This window comes from Hemiscyllium ocellatum, chromosome 8 (genome assembly GCF_020745735.1).
Source record: "Hemiscyllium ocellatum isolate sHemOce1 chromosome 8, sHemOce1.pat.X.cur, whole genome shotgun sequence".
NCBI lineage: Eukaryota > Metazoa > Chordata > Chondrichthyes > Orectolobiformes > Hemiscylliidae > Hemiscyllium > Hemiscyllium ocellatum.
In genome coordinates, this window is record NC_083408.1 from 88,337,038 (window position 1) to 88,357,548 (window position 20,511).

Below are 20,511 nucleotides of genomic sequence, written 5' to 3' on the forward strand. Positions count from 1 at the left end.
AACTGCAAATTCTTACCTGATCTGAGACGTCTTGTTTCACAAAATTCAGAACTTAACTCTCTTTCCCTACCTGCTCATACCGTATACACATTCCCGCATGGCCAGGCTATCAGGGACTGGTTTCCCCAGATATTTTCCCCTTCTGTTTGCTGGGTTGTTCCAGGTGACTTATGTGGACAGATTAATGTATGCGTTTGAGACTGTGTCTTTGAATTATAGGTCCTATTTGAAGTACTTTTCACCTCACTTGTGTTTCCTCATTTAGTGTCAAAGCCCTCCTTACTACACTGAGGTTTCAAACTGCTTCAAGAAGACCACTATCATCCCAATGCCAAACAGAAATTGGGCAACATGACTTAATGACTGCCACACAGTTATTCTGACATCCATCATTATGAAGTGCTTCGTGAGGTTAGTAATGACACAAACAATTCCAGACTGCCTTGATCCACCACAATTCACCTACTACCAAAGGTGCACAGCAGACGCCGTTTCCCTGTTCCTAAACTCAACCCTGGAACATCTGGATAACAAGAACACCTACATCAGACTCCTATTTATTAATTTTAGTTCTGACATCAACAACCAAATGGACTCCATACTCTGAGACCCAGGACCCTACTCCCTCTTTTGCAGCTGGATCCTCAACTTCCTGACCTGCAGACCTGAGTAAGGATAGGCGACAACATCCTCTGCACAGTAATCCTCAACACTGGCCCACAAGACACGTACTTAGCCCCTTAATATACTCTCAACTATGGCCCAAATTCAACTGTAACTGTATTTACAAATTTGCTGATGACACCACTATACAGTGGATCGGATCTCAATCAGCGAAAGACAGACTACAGGAAAGAGAGAGAGCTTGGTGTAAACACAGCAATCTATCTCTGTCACTGTTAGCAAAATGAAGGAGCTGGTCATCGACTTCAGGAAGTAGGATGGAGGACATGCCCCTGTCTGGATAAATGGTGTTGAGATGGTCAAGAGTCCAGGTTCCTGGGAGTAAATATCAGCAACAATCTATCCTGCTGCATCTATCTCAATGTTACAGTCAAGAAAGCACACCAGTGCCACTGCTTCCTCAATGTCCACAATGACTCTAACCAATTTTTATAGATGCACCATAGAAAGCGCCCTATCTGGATGCATCATAGCTTGGTGTAGCAATTACTTTGCAAGAAATTGCAGCGATTTGTGAACACAGCCCAGTCCCATCACAAGAACTAAACTGACTCAATCTGCACTTCCCCTTTTCTTGGGAATGCAGCCAACACAATCAAAGACACCTCCTACCCCTGATATACTCTCTCCCACCCCCTTCAGGCAGAAGATACAAAGTTTGAAAATACATATCGACAGATTTAAAAATAGCTTCTTCCCTGCTATTGTCAGACTTATGAATCAACCTTTCATTATTAGAGTTGATCTTTCTCTGCACCAACTCTGTGGCTGTAACACTTTATCCTGATGTATTTGTGTAAGGTATGATATGTCTGGTTAGCATGCAAAGCAATTGTTTCACTGTATCTTGGTACATGTGACAATAAATCAATCAAATTAAACCCCAGTTCAGTGCAATTATTTGTTTAGGGAATCTTGCATTATAATTTCAGAATGAACGGTTATTGAATTAGATTATTATCTGGTTAAGAGAAATTGCAAGGTGAAGGGAGTTGATGTGTTCTAATGGCAGTTACCAAATTTTAAATGTTGACTTGATTTACCATCCCCAGCATCAAGCCTGAACTTAAAATAAATTTGACCTATTTGATCCCTTAATACAGAGTAATTTTTAGATATCAATGACTTATCATACAGGTCACCTATTAATTTTGTGTCAAGTCATTTACGTAAATATCAGACATTCAAAGGAGAAGTCATCAGATAGGCAAAAGGACTATGAGCAGAGACTGGCACATAATAGAAAGGGAAGTCTCAATCTTGTAGAAGCCTATAAAAAGGTAAAAGAGACCAAAATGCAAATTTGCTTGTGGAGGCAGAGGACTCGCGTCTTAATGAATACTTTGCAAATGTCTCAAGCACGACAGATTGAAGAAGCTGTTCTCTTTTGCAATATTTCAAAGTACATTTGTCAGTACCATTCAGAATTATCATTTGACCAGAGTGGTTTGCATTAGCAAAGGAGTCAAGAACCAGAGATCTCAATGTGAGGTGTTTGACAAAAGACCCAACTGCAACATGGTGTTTTTGTGCAGCAACTGATTAGGAACATCAGATATACTGCCTAAGTGTATGGTAGAAATAGAAGCATTCTCAGCTGTCAAAAAGAAATCCGATAAGCACCTGAAAAGAAGACAACTTGGAGGGAAAAAGCATGGCTGAGAGGCCAGCTGAATCACTATAGCAGGGAGCCTGCACAGACGCAGTGGCCTCCTGCTTTTTAGTCATAGAGATATACAGCATGGAAACAGACCCTTCGGTCCAACCAGTCCATGCCAACCAGATATCCCAACCCAATCTAGTCCCACCTGCCAGTACCTGGCCTATATACCTTCTATGATTCTGTCAGCTTTCTTGAGTTAAAAGATATGATTGTTTGGCTTGATTGTTGTACTATAGAAAGTACTACCTGATCTCTGAAATCAAGAAGATGGTAGTGAACTGTTTCCTGCAATTTTGTAGTCCATCTGAGGTAAGCACATCAATTATTCTGTTGGGGGTTTGTGGAGGCTTAATTTATTAGCCCTAACCTTTCCAAATACCGAGCTTTCTGTCCACTGTTACAGCCTCTAAATATTCATCCATCACTGTTCTGCAAACTAGTCTATAGCCAATGGATCCACACCTCCCACCAACCCCATACATTGTGAATCTTTGTGCTACCGGGCAAACTGTATGGTGAAGGGTTTTTCTTAAAAAAAACAACCATGGTCACCAGGTGATTGGTATCTGCAAAAGGTTGAAATGGGCTGCAATTCTTACGACACAATCGGACTTTCTTATGAAGGTGTGGGTGTACTGTACTTTTAAGAGAGTAAAAGCTAGCAGTGACAGCACCAAGTGTTCTCAACAAGACACAACACAATATAATGTCCTCCAGCTACTGGAGTAGTAAGTTGCCTGGAAACAACAAAACCGATTAGAATTAGGCCAATCAGTTTAAATTATATCCCGAAAAATACCAAATTCCAATCAAGTTTGAGTTGAGTATATTGACTCCCTTAAAAACCAATGACACAATCTGATGCTTTGTGGTATAAGATGGAAAAATTGAACAGTTGGGAGGAGAACTGTCACAGGACCAACAACTGTAGACCGCTAGTCAGAACTGAGAGGCACCTGTCTAGAGAAGGAGTTCGCACAGAGAAAAATCTCAACACTGAACTGGAGAGCCAATCTACTGATGAAGAGAAAGAGAAGATTTGACCGCTGACTGGTTTTAAAATTTGAATTTTCCTGTAAATCATTGAGTTTTATCGGACTAGTATTATAGAAGGGAAGGTAACAGGTTAAAGTAAAGCGTTGTAGAAAGTTGAGAGTTAATTATTCTCTGTTATACTTAAAGTTGTTAATTTTAACTTTACATAGTTCTTGGCCACTCAAATGCAGCACAGGATGAATCTTTTCTGTGTTGCTGGTTTTATATTAAGCAGGAGGGTTTACACTGTCATAACATGGATAGTGCTAACAGAAAAATGTATTTGAGTTCCGATTAATCAACATAACCTGTGCATCCTTGCCTTACCATAGAAAAATACAGCACTACAGACAGCAATTGACTTGACAAATGACTGGTGAAATACAAGGAAGAGATGAAAGTAGGACGATAGACATCTATACTGGAAGTATAAATTTGAAAATGAATAGACAGATAATGAAATGAGCAAAGGATTGTGTAAGAATAATGTTGTGTCAAATTGGAGACATTTTGAGAATTGGAGAAACACTTTTCACTACCCCTCAAATATATATTGAGCTGTTGTGAGGCATAAATGTTATCTGCCACCCAAGTGTCAGTAACTATCTCTCCAAATTGGCCTAATTCTAATTTGTCAAAGCTCAAATTCAGCTTTGACATTACCAAAGCTGAATTCCCCACTCAACATCCTGCAGATTACCACTGACCAGAAACTGAACTGGCTCAGCCATATGAAACGGTTGCTACAATGGTGGATCAGAGCAACATCCCCTGTCCCCACCCTCCCGTGTCTCTTCTTCAACTACAAAAAAAAAATGCAGTTTTGGGAAGGGCTGGCAAAATAGCCTTTTGAAAGATGATAATTGCAGCTTGTGGATTGCCATGGTGTGTCAGTGCAGGAGAGTGAATGTTTCAGGTGGTTGAACTGGTGCCAAAGAAACCACATGCTTTGTCCTGGGTGGTAGCAAAGTTTAAGAGTGCTGTTAACTCCCATGAAAGACAATGTTTCACAAAAATGCACTGGTATGTTTCGATGAAATTTGGTAGAGAGAGTTCCTCCTTGGCCAGTAAACTTTTTTTTTGTTTGTTGAATGTGAGCAACCCTTGCTAGGCCTGTTTTTATTGCCTATGCCCAATTGTCCTGGAATGGAGTGGCTTGCTACTTGACTCAACTTACCTCTGAAATAATCACATTGATGCAGATCTGGGGTCACATAAGCTGGATGGATATCCTTCCCTAAAAGAAATTTGCGTTTTTACAACAATCAACAGTGGTTCTATGTTCACCATTTAAGACAGGTATTTTTAATTCTAGGTTTTATTGAGCTGAAATTTCACCATCAGCCGTAGTAATATTTGAACACGAATCTCCAGATCATTAAATTTGAGTTTTCTATTTGGATTACCATTCCAGTGACATTAGCACTTTGCCACCAACTCCATAGATTAGTTTTTGGCAAAAATGCAGATTCAGTTCTGAGATTTTTGTTTAAAAGGTTCTGTAAACTTGTGGACATTGGGCAATTTTTAAAGAATAATGTGGATTGATTTAGAAAGTTGTGCGTTGTCAAGCTGTCATGATGTGAGCAGACTTTTCAGGGTAGGTTTTGGACACCAGTTAGGGAGCCTGGAACTTGAGACAGTGCAATCTGAAAGTTCTGTTAAATTAGGAAAGTCATCTTCCATCCAAGGTGGTAGAAGTTTGTAATTTTTATGAAAATTCATGTTAGATCACTTGAAATGAGTTGATAATTTTGTTAGCCGAAGATAGATATAGGGCAAAGGCAAGAAATGGAGATGAGCTGCAGATCATCCATGATTTCATTGAATGATGGATCAGACTGACAAAAACGTATTTGTCTAATTCTGTTCTTAAGAATATGTAGCAAATCTAGGTTTTTCTATAGGAGAATTTATTTGATGTTACTTCCTTAAAAAAAGTTACTGGTCCACACGCTAATTAAGCTATGGCTCATTTCTTAAAGTAACTCCGTTTTGAGACCAGGAAAGCTTTTATCTGAAAGAAAGACAGTAAAGGAATCCTGAAGATACTCTGGTTTCGCAGCATTCGTAGAGAGAGGAAAACGGTGTTAACATTTCAGATCTGAAGTTTTGTATATAATGTGTTCCTCACTCTTGTTTTGCTCCAACTTTTCCTTTATTCCTTTTAATATTGAATAGTGCAAATATTGTAGTAATGTTACAATCCAACCATACATCCAATTGAAATATTAGTCTGGTAATCAGAATGTATCCAAGCTGTTCAAATTAGGCAATTTGGTCAGAATTCATTATTGACTGAATGTTATTATAGTTGTTTTACATAATTATAAAACAGAGCACGATTGAAGTTTTTCATATAAAAATCAATTCCAAATGCAAGTTTAAGAAAAAAATAAGTTTCTAGCTGCTTCTCTGTATCCTTGATCTCAGGAAATAAATATTGCTTTGGTCTTGTTACAGTGTCATCTAGTGGTGAGTCTGGGTATTAAGGATCACAGTGCCACAGAATAATGTTTAGCTTTGTCTTACCCAGCACCACCTCGAACCAAATGGATTTTGGCGTGGCTTTTAGTCAAGCCAGTGGAAATTGAACATAAAATTTTCATTAAGAAGATGCCTTTGGCATTATACAGCACTAAGCCATGGACACTTGTTGGTGTCATAGTTTGAATTGAACTAAAAACAATTAGAACATACAATTGCATCTATTTTTTTAAATGCACTCAATTATGAATTAAGAACAGTGCAAAGACTGGAAGATCACAGGCTTGCTGAACTTGGGATGGCTGAAATTAGCTCAGGTTCTCTCTCCAACTGTCTTTGCAGCAAACTTTGGAAAGAGTGTGTTTTGTTGTCTTTGAAACAGGTCAGAAGTACTTTGGAAAATTGATGATGGGGTTACGTCCATTGGCATGAATGAAATATATCTACTTAAATATAAGTTGAGTGTCTAGATTCTTTATCAGTTAAAACAGTGGGCTCTGGCCCAAAAGCAAACTTCGAAGAAGCTGTTACTGACCTGGATGAGCTGGCTGACTGCTGAGCCTCAATAATTGCAGAAAATGACGACATACCTTTTATCATTTGATTTTTGTATTCACTGCCATAGGAGGTAGAAAATTCTCAAATTGTTTTGTTTAACAAAGAGTTGCTTACTGATTTGAGAGAGAAGAGTGTTGTACAATGGGGGAAAACATTCCGTAGTTCAGTTAATAATCAAATCGGCAGCTTAATCCGAATTCCTCAATCTGTCAGCTTTCTGCTCAATGACTGAAATTCTGTTATTGATATCAATACAGTGCAGTGCCAGCCATGAATAGTTTTCTCACTGTATTTGCTTTCTATAAGTAAAATAAAAATGAGACGTAACCACATTATTTGTCTTTTTTTTGCCTGTTTATATTTTCTTTCACATTGTATTTGAGTATTCCAAAAGATGGATAGCCATTTCAGTTCAGTACTTTTCAAAGTTAGGATTCTTAACACTCAGTTGGCATTAAGTTTCAAGGGCAATCACTAAACTTTAAAATAAAATATTTAAAACTCATACTTGTTAAAGATACTCATCAAAACTGTTGAGTTTAAAGAGTTTCATTACGTTGCTATGTTTCTAACACTTGTTTTTGTGAAGTCAAGTCAAACAATATGCAATGCAGCCACTTTGAGGTTTACTTAAAACACATCGCTGCATTTTTTTCCCCCCTCTGCAAAATGTTAAGTTTTGGTATTTTTCCTGTTATTTCCTGAGCAGAATTGTAGATTGTTTTGCGCCTTGTTTGATTATTGGCAGTACTTGCCATACGTTCCCTGTTTTGGAATTGAATTTAAGATAGATGTGAAGCTATTTGTCACCCTTTTGTTAATTGGCATGACTTCTTACAGTTTTATTTCTAATCCCAGCAGTGGTAGCTCTGAGAGAAGAAAGGAGAAATCTCGTGATGCTGCCAGATTCCGAAGGGGCAAAGAGTCGGAAGTTTTCTATGAGCTGGCTCGTGAACTCCCTCTTCCTCACAGTGTCACTTCTCATCTAGATAAAGCCTCTATTATGAGGCTGACTATCAGTTACCTACGCATGAGGAAATTGCTCAATGCTGGTGAGTAATTTGTTGTACTTTGAAGTAGCTAACAATTTTGTTTAAGTGACTAAGAATCTAAGCTAATTTATTGGCTGTGAAGCACTTCGGAATATTGTGAAGATATCTGAATGATGAAGTAAAAATACAAAGTTATTTCTTTGTACCCAAACTCTAATAGTTTTAGGAAGTTATGTAGATTTTTATGTAAGTTGCTACATAACTTATTTTCCACTAAACAATAAAGGAAAAGTTCAACATGCATTTGTTAATCTATTTTTGCTTCCTTGTATCTCAAGGAAACAACTGTCTGTGTCTCTGTACTGGCACAGCATGACTTCATTTATTTTACGCAAAATTGAGTATTGCTTGAGATGTTTGCAATATTATTGACTGACTGGATTATGGGAAGGTACTGATAGCTTGACTATCAACTATCACCTACTGAACCATGGAAATCCCAGTAGTTGCTTTGAGATTGTTTTCTAGAGGCTGTATTGTTGAAATGCCCCTCCTTCTCCTCACTATAAATGATGGAAATCACTTGAATTGATGAGCACTTTGTTTTGCTTTCAGTTTTGCATTGTGCACCATTCCATTAAAAACCCACAAAATGTTACACCATGTCCTTGACCGCTGAAGTGTTCCCTGACTGGCAGGGAACATTCCTGTCTGGCAGTTGTTGTGTGGTGTCCATTCATCTGTTGTTACAGCATCTGTATGGTCTTCCCAATATGGCATACCTTGGGGCATCCTTGTGTGCAGTGTATGAGGTAGACAACATTGGCAGACTCATGAATATCTGCCATGTATGTGGTGGGTGGTGTTCCAATGTGTGATGTAGTATCCATGTTGATGATCTGGCATGTCTTGCAGAGGTTGCTCTGATAGGGTTGTATAGTGTTGTAGTTGATGTTGACCAGAAGGCTGACTAATTTGCTGCCAACAATGGTCTGTTTAAGGTTTGGCAATTGTTTGGAGGCTTAGGGATGACTTTAGCGAGTTGTTTGTTGTCATCAATGACATGAAGGCTGAAACAAAAGGTGTAGTTTCTCCATTCCGGAGAAATACTGCCCTTCTTCTTTATCAGTTGTGACCTGTGTCTGTGTTCTGAGGAAGTCATTGTGGTTTTTTGCTCTGGCACATCGGAACTGGCGATTGAGTTCTTACGAGGGTGTCTTTTCAGCATTTTTAAGTGTCCACTGCATTCCTCCTCATCTGAACAGATCCTGTGTATACGCAGGGCTTGTCAGTAGGTGATGTTTTCTTGAACATGTTTCAGGTGAAAACCTCACAACACTGCACTTCTCTAGTTATCTGTGAGCCTGTAGTAGAGTGAGGTACTGAGGTGTCTTCCTTAATAGAGATGAGTATGTCCAAGAATGAGACTGATTCTGAAGAGTAATCCGTGGTAAATGTGGTGATGGGATGAAATTTGTTAGTGTCAGTATGTAGTCATTTTAGTGATTCCTCGCCGTGAGTCCACATCAATCGGATTATCCTTCGTCCCTTAATTTACTGTCCAGCTGATGACACTTTACTATGCAGTCTGACACTTTTAGTCACTTGCAAAGACTTATTGTTTAGCCTGTTCAATGTGCCATTTTGATCTGTCTGCCTATATATTCAATGCCTGTTGGCTTCTCTTCACTTCACCTGATGACGGATTAGCGGACCTGGTGTCCTGAGAGTTAAGTTTGAAATTAAAGAGTGAAAATATGAGTTATATTTCACTGGATTGAGTACCTAGAATGGATATTGCTGGGATAATGTTAAATTATTCTTTTTGCTGATAATGAAAGTGTAACTTCTAGAAGGGGTTGATATTTCTAATCATGTCTGCACCGGTTCTTCAACTGAACATCATTACATAATGCCAGTCGCCTACTTTATTTCTCCTCCCCTCACAAAATTCACAAACGTTATTTACGTCCAAGTAAACGTCTAGTGCCAGCTTAAGTTTAACCTATCCCCACCTCAATTCCGAGACAGCGATTCTACTCTCTTTCTCTGTATCCATACAAATCTTTTGGACAGGGTTTCTGTACAAAATGATTGCTTACAGACAGCCTTGAACAGATCAAACATAAAAATAGCCTCTGTTTCAAGGCTGGTCTGGCAGAAAGCACATCTTCAGTACAGTATACTGTCAGTACTGCCCTAGCGTGTCACCCTAGATTTGTGATTTTTGTCTACTTCCTTTCATTTTATATTTACCTAGGACTTGGTATACTCCTGGTTACTTTAGTTTACACCCAGTTTCTTCTGATTGGCTCTGCAAAGTGGATGGCACTCAAGCCCAAGGAGACTTGCCAGTAATCTAGGAAATAGATACTCAATTTTTTTTTAAACTGTACCTTATTTGTCATTTGCAGCCATAAACTGAAGTGATTGATCAAATAGGTCACAGGGTTCTGGGATAAGTCCCCTCTCTGCTTGAACATAAATTGTCAGGGTGGGCATTCCAGTGCAATACTGATGGAATGTTCTATTATCTCTGGAATGAAACATTAAACTGAAACCCCAGCTGTCTGCAGGGGAGGATGTTTCTTTTTAAAAAAGAAAATGTTTTGCAGCACTATTTTGAAGAGTTGGGAGTTGTCCACTGTCCTAGCCAGCTTATCTCTTACTCAACACCATTAAAAAGACATGATCTTGTAAAAATTATGTGCATTTGCTGTCCACACATTAGCTGTTGCATTGTTTCGCTTCAGAAAGTACCTAATTATCTGTGGAGTGCTTTGAGATGTCCACTGGACTATAAGGACATAATTTGAATGTAAGTCTGTCTTCCTTTTGTGATCATTATGCTCTGAATAGCATATTAGTCTTAGTTTGAGTTGCATTCTCAAATTTTTTGCACTGTTGCTTCCATAAACATTTGTCAATACAACTGATGTGAGATCCTCCGAAATTGTTTATATTATTTGCCATGTAAGCCTGCTTGAAAAGTGTTTTTTTTAATTTTGGTAGTTTATGCTAACTACATTCTCTCATAATGGACCCTGTACTTCTCCCTGGCAGTTGTCTGGTACTGATGTGGCCTGCTCACAACCTTGAGAAATTTCCAATAACACAATCTGATCCATCATCAAAACTGTGCACTTTTTAAATTCATTCATGTAATGTCAGTTTTGCTATCTAGGTCAACATTTATTGGCTAGAGGGCAGTCAAGAGTCAACCATATTGCTGTGGGCTGAGAGTCATGCGTTAGCCAGACCAAGGATTGTGGCTTTTTTGCACTAAAAGACATTGGTGAACCAGGTGTGATTTCACAACAATCAACAATGATTATGTGGTTACCGTTGGGCAGCTCTTCATACCAGATTTTTTAACTGAATTCAAACTTCACCACCTGCCATGATTAGAATTTGGAGAAGTCCTATGTATTGGGTATAACCCTTCTTCAGGCATGCAGGTGGGGGTCGGGGAAGTTGCAAATAAAGGGGGGGGGGGGTGCTTAGGGTTAAGGGTGGGAGAGGGACAGAGTGGTGAGATGGTGATAGGGAGTACAGGTAGTAGGCACAACCTGATAGGTTGACTGAAGAAATGAATCTGGTTGGTAGAATCTGGGAGGAGGGGTCGGTTGGAAGGGAGGAGGCGAGGCTGGAAAGGGAGTCAGGATGGATGGAAAGGTTATTTGAAATTGGAGAACTCCATATTGAGTTCTCCAAACTGTAGGCTGCCCAGGCAGATGATGATATGGTGTTCCTCCAATTTGTGGTTCACTGTGGCAATGGTGTAGACAATGGATGGACATGTAGGAGAGGGAGTGGGAAGGGAAATTGAAATGGGCGGTGACAAGAAGTTTAGTCTTGCCTTTATGCACGCAGCTGAGATGCTCAGCGAAACATGCCTGTAGTTTATGTTTGATCTCACTGATGTAGAGAAGACCACTTTGTGGGAGCACTGGGTACAGTAAACAAGATTGGAGGTGAAGGAGGTTATGTGCCGGCAGGTTTTGCATTGTAAAAGATGCAAAATCTGCTGGCACACCATCTCCCTCACCTCCATCCAGGGCCCCAAAAAGTCCTTCCAGATGAGACAGAGATTCACCTGCCTCCCCTCCAACCTAGTTTATTGCACGCGGTGCTCCCGATGTGGTCTTCTGTCCATTGGTGAGAACAAAGGTAAACTAACGACACTTTTCATTGAGCATCTCAGCCTGGCCCATAAGGGTAAGCCTGACCTCTGCCCACCACACATTTCAATTTCCCTTCCCACTTCCTCTCTGACATGTCTGTCCTTGGTCTCCTCCTTTGCCACAGTGAATCAGACTACACATTGGAGGAACAACACCTCATCTGCCTGGGCAGCCTACAGACGGAAGGAGTCGACATTTGAGTTCTCCAAATTCAAATAACCTTGCCACCCGTCCCCTGACTCCCTTCCCAGCCCTGTTTTCTCCTTCCATTCCTCCAACTGCCCCCTCTCCTTCCAGCTACCAACTGGATTCAGTCCTCCACTCGACCACCAGGTCATACCTACCACCTGTGTACTCACTCACCAGCACTCATCACTCTACCTCTCTTCCCCACGCATAACCTTTCCTCTTCCCCCTCTCTTTATCTGCAACTCCCTCTACCTCCACCTCCATTTCTGAAGAAGCGTTATATCTGAAATGTCGGACTTCTCCACCTCCTGATGCTGCCTGGCTTTCTGTGCTATCAAGCCTCCTGCTTGTCCATTTGTAGTTTTCTTTCCTCTCTGATAGGATTTGAGGCCATGTTTCCAGAGTGTTGGCCTGGGTTTGTGGATTGCTACTCTGGTGACAGAACAAAGATGCTGCTGCCCGTCCATAGCACATCCATAACATTATTCATTTCTGCCATCTACTGCTGAAATCCTTGTCCATGCCTTTGGTTGCGTCAAAATGTATTATTCTAATGGACCCGTAGCCGGCTTTCCATTTTCATCCTCTGGATATTTGCGCTAATCAGTTGTTATCCAAACACCAATTAAATGGGGCATTTGTGTTGGCTTTTCATGAAGCAGTCTCTCTCTTGCGCACGCGCGCTCTCTCTCTCTCTCTCTCTGTAACCTCATAACTGCCCTGCAACAGTATCTTCTAATTCTGTCCTTTTACACGTCTATGATTTTAATTGCTTCACTATTGCCAGCATTGCCACCAGATGCCAAGACCGAGGAATTCCTTCCTTAAATGCTTACCATTTTTTCTTAACTGTTCCTATAAAGTATATGTACTTCGTAATTTGTTCTGGTAGCTCAAATATCAAGTTTTGTCTGATTGGGGTTGTGAAGAGCCTTAGAATACCTTACTCCAAAAGTGCAGGAGCTAGTTCGTTGTTTTAAGTGTAATTTTGAGTGAATTGACCAATTGTAACAATTTTTCTCTAGTTATACTTGCCCTATTTCCTCAGGAAATTTTGTGTTGAAGTGCTGCAACTTCATTATTTTCTCTGTGGGAAGCTAGAGAAGTGATTGCTGGGCTCCTTGCTGAGATATTGGTATCATTGATAGTCACAGATGTCAGTGCCAGAAGACTGAGGTTGGCTAATGTGGTACCATTATTTAAGAAAGGTGGTAAGGACAAGCCAAGGAACTATAGACCGGTGAGCTTGATGTCGGTGGTGGGCAAATTGTTGGAGGGACGGGATTTACATGTATTTGGAAAGGCAAGGACTGATTGGGGATATGAACATGGCTTTGTGCATGGAAAATCATGTCTCACAATCTTGATTTGAGTTTTTTGAAGAAGTAACAAAAAGGATCGAGTAGGGCAGAGCAGTGGACGTGAACTGCATGGACTTCAGTAAGGTGTTCAACATGGTTCTCCATGGGAGACTGGTTAGCAAGATTCGATCTCATGGAATACAGGGAGAACTAGCCATTTGGATACAGAACTGGCTCGAAGGTAGAAGACAGAGGGTGGTGGTGGAGGGTTGTTTTTCAGACTGGAGGCCTGTGACCAGTGGAGTGCCACAAGGATCGGTGCTGGGACCACTACATTTCATCATTTATACAAATGATTTGGATGCAAACATAGGAGATATAGTTAGTAAGTTTGCAGATGACACCAAAATTGAAGGTGTAGAGAACGTTGAAGAAAGTTATGTCCGATTACAACAGGATCTTGATCAGATGAGCCAATAGGCTAAAAAGTGGTAGACAGTGTTTAATTTAGATAAATGTGAGATGCTGCATTTTGGGAAAGCAAATCTTAGCAGGACATATACTCTTAATGGTATGGTCATGAGGACTGTTGCTGAGCAAAGAGACCTCGGAATGCAGGTTCATAGCTCCTTGAAAGTGGAATCGCAGGTAGAAAGGATAGTGAAGAAGACATTTGGTATGCTTTCCTTTATTGGTCAGAGCATTGAGTACAGGAGTTGGGAGGTCATGTTGCGGCTGTGCAGGACATTGGTTAGGCCACCTTTGGAATATTGCCTGCAATTTTGGTCTCCTTCCTATCGGAAGTATGTTGTGAAGCATGAAAGGGTTTGGAAAAGATTTACAAGGATATTGCCAAGGTTGGAGGATCTGAGTTATAGGGAGAGGCTGAATTGGCTAGGGCTGTTTTCCCTGGAGCGCTGAAGGGTGACCTCTTAAGAGATTTATAAAATCATGAAGGGCATGGATAGGATAAATTAGACAAGGTCTTTTCCCTGGGGTTGGGGAGTCCAGAACTAGAGGGCATAGGTTTAGGATGAAAGGGGAAAGATATAAAAGGGACCTAAGGGGCAACTTTTTCAGAGGGTGATGCGTATATGGAATGAGCTGCCAGAGGAAGTGGTGGAGGCTGGTACAATTGCAACATTTTAAAAGGCATCTGGATGGGTTTATGAAAAGGAAGGGTTTAGAGGGATATGGGCCAAATGCTGGCAAATGGGACTAGATTAGGTTGGGATACCTGGTCGGCATGGACGAGTTGGAGCAAAGGGTCTGTTTCTGTGCTGTACATCTCTATGACTCTGACTCTAATCCTGGATAGTTGCATGAAAAATGGATAGTGATGAATTAGTGTTCAAGTCAACATTAAATCCCATGAGCCATGGGATTCAAAATTTCCCTTTTTGACTGATAATACCTGAAGCTGGTATCATCTAAAAACAAGTCAATGGTTCATTAATTTCAACAGTGATTTTAAACAGGCAAAAAAGTTTCCATTTATTTTTTGTTCATTTGTGAAGTGCAGATACTGATGTTTGGGACAGCAATTATTGCCTGTTCCTGGTTGTCATGGCGCTGTGGCAATGCCAATAGAAAGAGAGCTGCAGGAGTTTGACCCAATCACAATGAAGGAACAGTGATTTATTTCCAAGTCAGGATGGTGAATAGATAGTGTTACCATGTATCTGTTCCCCTTGCCCATTGAGATAACAATGGTTGTTGGTTTGGAAGGATCTGTCTAAGGCACCTTGGTGAATTGCTGCAGTGCATCTTGTAGATAGTACACACTGTGCTAGTGAACATCAGTGATGGAGGTAATGAGTGTAGCTGTAGTGATAGTCTAGCAAGCTGCTTTGTCCCTGAATGGTGTCAAGCTTCTTGAGTTTTGTTGGAGCTGCACCCATCCGAGTAATGGGGGAGTATCTGCTTTGGGAAGTCAGGTAGTGAATTATGCACTGTGGCACTGTGGTATTTCTAGCAGCTGACCCGCTGTTTCAGTCATTTTATTTATATGGCAAGTGCAGTTGAGCTCCTGGTCAATGGTAACCCTCAAGAGTGATGGTTGTGGGAATTCAATGATGGTAATGTCAAGGGGAGGTGATTAGATTATCTCTTATTAGAAATGGTCATTACCTGGTATTTGTGTAACGCAAATGTTACTTACCACTTTCTGCCCAAGCCCGAATATTGTCTGGATCCAGTTTTAGCTAAGTGTCATTTTTTAAGAGCATTTATAATAAAACATTTATTTTTAAGTATGATGTATAAGGTGATATATAAATGAGAACTTCCTCTGCGAAAATGAAGTATTTATTTGAAGTTTAAATCTGTTAAATTCCCTTTTAAAATCAAGTTACACTTATCTTGCCTGTGTAGGAGATATGGAGGTGGAAGCTGACCTGGAGGAACAACTAAACAGCTTTTACTTAAAGGCTCTAGAAGGATTTGTCATGGTGTTGACACAGGATGGGGACATGATCTACATGTCTGAGAATGTAAACAAGTGCATGGGACTCACTCAGGTAAAGATGTTCATATTTGTCTACTCTGAATAGGTTTAATATGGTTTGTAATACTTTTCAGTGCAAAGGCAGGGTGACTAAATGGCAAAAAGTTGAAAATGTCATACTTTTAATACTTTTATATTCATTTAGTGGAATAAGTGTTTAACATTTTGAATATCAATTTTTACTCTTTAGCAGTGCTGTAGCCAAATAAAGTTTAGAAAATCAGACTTGCCCAGATAATTTTTTTCGAACTGTGTACAAATGCAGAAGCTCTATATTAATTGCAATTTTTGAAAAGTATTTGATGCATTTTTGAATACCTGTGACTAGTGTTTTTTTTCCCTTTCTGTTAACAGTTTGAGCTGATTGGACACAGTGTTTTTGATTTCACCCATCCTTGCGATCATGAAGAGATGCGTGAAATGCTTTCTCATAGACAAGGTAAGAAAAGATGGCATTTATATTTGTCCTAAGTGTACACAGCTGTTGACTTAGTCATTTAGTTGTACCAAGTCCCTGCCTTCGACACCCAGCAATTCATATAGTCTTTTGCAGTGCTACATATTTATCATTTGTACTGCTAAATAATGAGTGTACTCTAGCATTCCAGGTTTGTTCAGTCTTGTTAAAGACCTCTGTTTCCACATTCACTTCCTGTTGCAAGGAATTTAACATGTTCTTGACTGCGCATATAATTAATGCTGCTTTTTGATGGACTAATTTAATGCACGATATTCAAATCTGTTTGAAGATTAGCAGAGAGGAGCAAAGTATTAAAAATCTTGCAGGCAGGAGAAGACACATGAAAGTGGTAGAGAAAGGTGGGTGGACCTCAGGAATGGCTGAAGATCAGTCGAGCAGATCTCCATGCTTGGCATCAATCCAATGTTTATGTTGCTTTAGGTTCGGGAATAGTGCAGCCATATGCCCTAACACTAGAGTTGAACTTTGACCTCAACCAGAAACCAAATGGCATTACTATCAATGTTCTGTTATTGTCCAAATAACTTCTTTCTGATTTTGCCAATTTGGTATACATTTATGACCACTTTTTTTTGTACTTGGTACTAAATAGTTATTTGTAGTTAATCTTTTATACACCTTATTGGCTCTTCAGTGTTGTACTTTAAGAAGCAAAGCTACAAGCTAGATCTGTACCTAACTTCCAAATCTGGCCTTTGTGCTCTTGGTAAAGAATGTATACAGCTTTAACTTCTTGCCTGGTAAATGCTGGTTGGGGAAGTGGGGCAGGAAAGAGAAACATTGCAAGATGCATATAGCTGATTTTAATGGGTAAACCTTATGTACAGTTGCTAGGTTAATGACTATAACAACATGCTTTGATTAAATCTCTGGAGCTCAGTGTGTGCTGTTAGTGATATTTGTCAGGTTTTTTTTCCTGTAAAAAGTGAGGTCTGCAGACGCTGGAGATCACAGCTGAAAATGTGTTGCTGGTCAAAGCACAGCAGGCCAGGCAGCATCTCAGGAATAGGGAATTCGACGTTTCGAGCATAAGCCCTTCATCAAGAATGAGAGAGAGTAGCCAAGCAGGCTAAGATAAAAGGTAGGGAGGAGGGACTTGGGGGAGGGGCGATGGAGGTGGGATAGGTGGAAGGAGGTCAAGGTGAGGGTGATAGGCCGGAGTGAGGTGGGGGCGGAGAGGTCAGGAAGGAGATTGCAGGTTAGGAGGGCGGTGCTGAGTTGAGGGAACCGACTGAGACAAGGTGGGGGGAGGGGAAATGAGGAAACTGGAGAAATCTGAATTCATACCTTGTGGTCGGAGGGTTCCCAGGCGGAAGATGAGGCGCTCCTCCTCCAGCCGTCGTGTTGTTATGTTCTGCCGGTGGAGGAGTCCAAGGACCTGCATGTCCTCGGTGGAGTGGGAGGGAGAGTTAAAGTGTTGAGCCACGGGGTGGTTGGGTTGGTTGGTCCGGGCGGCCCAGAGGTGTTCTCTGAAGCGTTCCGCAAGTAAGCGGCCTGTCTCCCCAGTATAGAGGAGGCCACATCGGGTGCAGCGGATGCAATAGATGATGTGTGTGGAGGTGCAGGTGAACTTGTGGCGGATATGGAAGGATCCCTTGGGTCCTTGGAGGGAAGTGAGTGTGGAGGTGTGGGCGCAAGTTTTACATTTCCTGCGGTCGCAGGGGAAAGTGCCGAGGGTGGAGGTTGGGTTGGTGGGGGGTGTGGATCTGACGAGGGAGTCACGAAGGGAGTGGTCCTTGCGGAACGCTGATAGGGGAGGGGAGGGAAATATATCCTTGGTGGTGGGGTCCGTTTGGAGGTGGCGGAAATGACGGCGGATGATACGTTGTATGCGGAGGTTGGTGGGGTGGTAGGTGAGAACCAGTGGGGTTCTGTCTTGGTGGCGGTTGGAGGAGCGGGGCTCAAGGGCGGAGAAGCGGGAAGTGGAGGAGATGCAGTGGAGGGCATCGTCGATCACGTCTGGGGGAAATCTGCGGTCCTTGAAGAAGGAGGCCATCAGGGCTGTGTGGTGTTGGAACTGGTCCTCCTGGGAGCAGATGCGGCGGAGACGAAGGAATTGGGAATATGGGATGGAGTTTTTGCAGGGGGCAGGGTGGGAGGAGGTGTAGTCCAGGTAGCTGTGGGAGTCAGTCGGTTTATAGTAGATGTCTGTGTTGAGTCGGTCGCCCGAGATAGAGATGGAAAGGTCTAGGAAGGGGAGGGAGGAGTCTGAGACAGTCCAGGCGAATTTAAGGTCGGGATGGAAGGTGTTAGTAAAGTTGATGAACTGTTCAACTTCCTCGTGGGAGCACGTGGCAGCGCCGATACAGTCATCGATGTAGCGGAGGAAAAGGTGGGGGGTGGTGCCAGTGTAGTTGCGGAAGATGGACTGTTCCACATATCCTACGAAGAGGCAGGCATAGCTGGGGCCCATGCGGGTGCCCGTGGCAACTCCTTTAGTTTGGAGGAAGTGTGAGGATTGAAAAGAGAAGTTATTCAGGGTGAGGACCAGTTCAGTCAGTCGAAGGAGGGTGTCAGTGGAAGGGTACTGGTTGGTGCGGCGGGAAAGGAAGAAGCGGAGGGCTTTGAGTCCTTCGTGATGGGGGATGGAGGTGTACAGGGACTGGATGTCCATAGTGAAAATAAGGCGTTGGGGACCGGGGAAGCGAAAATCCTGGAGGAGGTGGAGGGCGTGGGTGGTGTCCCGAACGCAGGTGGGGAGTTCTTGGACTAAAGGGGACAGGACCGTGTCGAGGTATTGGGAGATGAGTTCGATGGGGCAGGAACAGGCTGAGACAATGGGTCGGCCGGGGCAGGCAGGTTTGTGGATTTTGGGCAGGAGGTAGAAATGGGCGGTGCGGGGTTGTGGGACTATGAGGTTGGAGGCGGTGGATGGGAGATCCCCTGAGGTGATGAGGTCCTGGATGGTTTGGGAGATGATGGTTGGTGGTGGGAGGTGGGGTCGTGGTCAAGGGGGCGATAAGAGGAGGCGTCCGCGAGCTGGCGTTTGGCCTCAGCGGTATAAAGGTCAGTGCGCCAAACTACCACCGCGCCTCCCTTGTCTGCGGGTTTGATGGTGAGGTTGGGATTGGAGCGGAGGGAGTGGAGGGCTGCATGTTCTGAGGGTGAGAGGTTGGAGTGGGTGAGAGGGGTGGACAGGTTGAGTCGGTTAATGTCACGGCGGCAGTTGGCTATAAAGAGATCGAGGGCGGGCAAGAGGCCAGCATGGGGTGTCCAGGTGGATGGGGTGTGTTGGAGGCGGGAGAAGGGGTCGTCAGAGGGTGGGCGGGAGTCTTGGTTGTGAAAGTAGGCACGGAGGCGAAGGCGGCGGAAGAATTGTTCAATATCTCGGCGCGTGTTGAACTCATTAATCTGGGGGCGTAGGGGAATGAAGGTGAGGCCCCTGCTGAGGACTGATCTTTCATCCTCAGAGAGGGGGAGGTCTGGAGGGATGGTGAAAATCCGGTAAGGCTGGGAGTTTTTCCGAGGGCGTAGGGGAATGAAGGTGAGGCCCCTGCTGAGTTTTTCCGAGGGCGTAGGGGAATGAAGGTGAGGCCCCTGCTGAGTTTTTTTCCTGTTATACAACCAATCCATCTGTAAGTCGGTAGTAAAGCTGATTGACAGCTGATCACATTGGCTAAAATAACTTCTAACTTTAAATTGCTGTAAGCAACTGTAACTACATATTTATGATTGAAGCCCAAGTTCGAGTCTGGTCAAAGCAAAGGTTGGCATTGCAACCACGTTGTTTATCTCTTTGACACAGCATATCAAGTTTGTTCATATCGAGTTATAATTTGATACTGGTTTGCATTGCACGCAGACAATAGTCTCAAAATGGAGTTGAGCTGAAGCCCAGACTCTGTTGAATTATTTGATTAGATTAAAGTTTAACTTCACTTTAGCCTCTTGGAGTTTGAATGTCTATTGGATTCTTGCATCAGCATTTCTAATTAGCAGCTCAATCTGCATCTGCCTAATGTCTTGATCATGAAAGGGAGACAATGGCCGAGTGATATTATTGCAAGATTATTAGTGCAGAAACCAACTAATGTTCTTGGGACCTGGGTTGAAATCCGCCATGGCAGATGGTTGGTTTTGAATCCAATTTAAAAAGTGCAAAATTAAGAATGTACTGATGACCACAAAACCATTGTTGATTGTCATAAAGACCCACCTGGCTCGCTAATCTCCTTCAGGCAAGGAGATCTGCCAAAATTGGAAAGAATTGCAGATGCTGGAAATCAGAAAGCAAAACACAAATTGCTTTAAAAAAAATTCATCCGGTCTGGCAGCATTTGTGGAGAGAAAGTAGAATTAACATCTTGGGTTCAGTGAACCTTCAGAACTGATGGTACCTAGGACATGGTTGGTACTTATTCAAAAGCTGAGGTTGGGGAGAGGAGAGGAGTTAAAAATGGAGTGAAAGGTAGAGAGAGAAAAACATTGGAT

The 20,511-nt window shown here is 42.2% G+C and overlaps 1 protein-coding gene across 4 annotated transcripts in view; it reads left to right on the forward strand.

Annotated features, from left to right (window-relative positions):
* hif1aa (hypoxia inducible factor 1 subunit alpha a) overlaps positions 1 to 20,511 on the forward strand; it is a 64,172-nt gene that overhangs the window by 16,630 nt on the left and 27,031 nt on the right. The window contains exons 2-5 of one of the 4 annotated variants that reach the window (XM_060829341.1): positions 266 to 411; positions 7,286 to 7,479; positions 15,467 to 15,612; positions 15,954 to 16,038. In XM_060829341.1, coding sequence (XP_060685324.1) covers positions 395 to 411; positions 7,286 to 7,479; positions 15,467 to 15,612; positions 15,954 to 16,038 — 442 coding nt within the window. In that variant the 5' untranslated portion in view covers positions 266 to 394. Of the gene's footprint in view, positions 1 to 265; positions 412 to 7,253; positions 7,480 to 15,466; positions 15,613 to 15,953; positions 16,039 to 20,511 lie in introns of those variants that run through there. The other 3 variants (XM_060829338.1, XM_060829339.1, XM_060829337.1) reach the window with 3 other exon arrangements.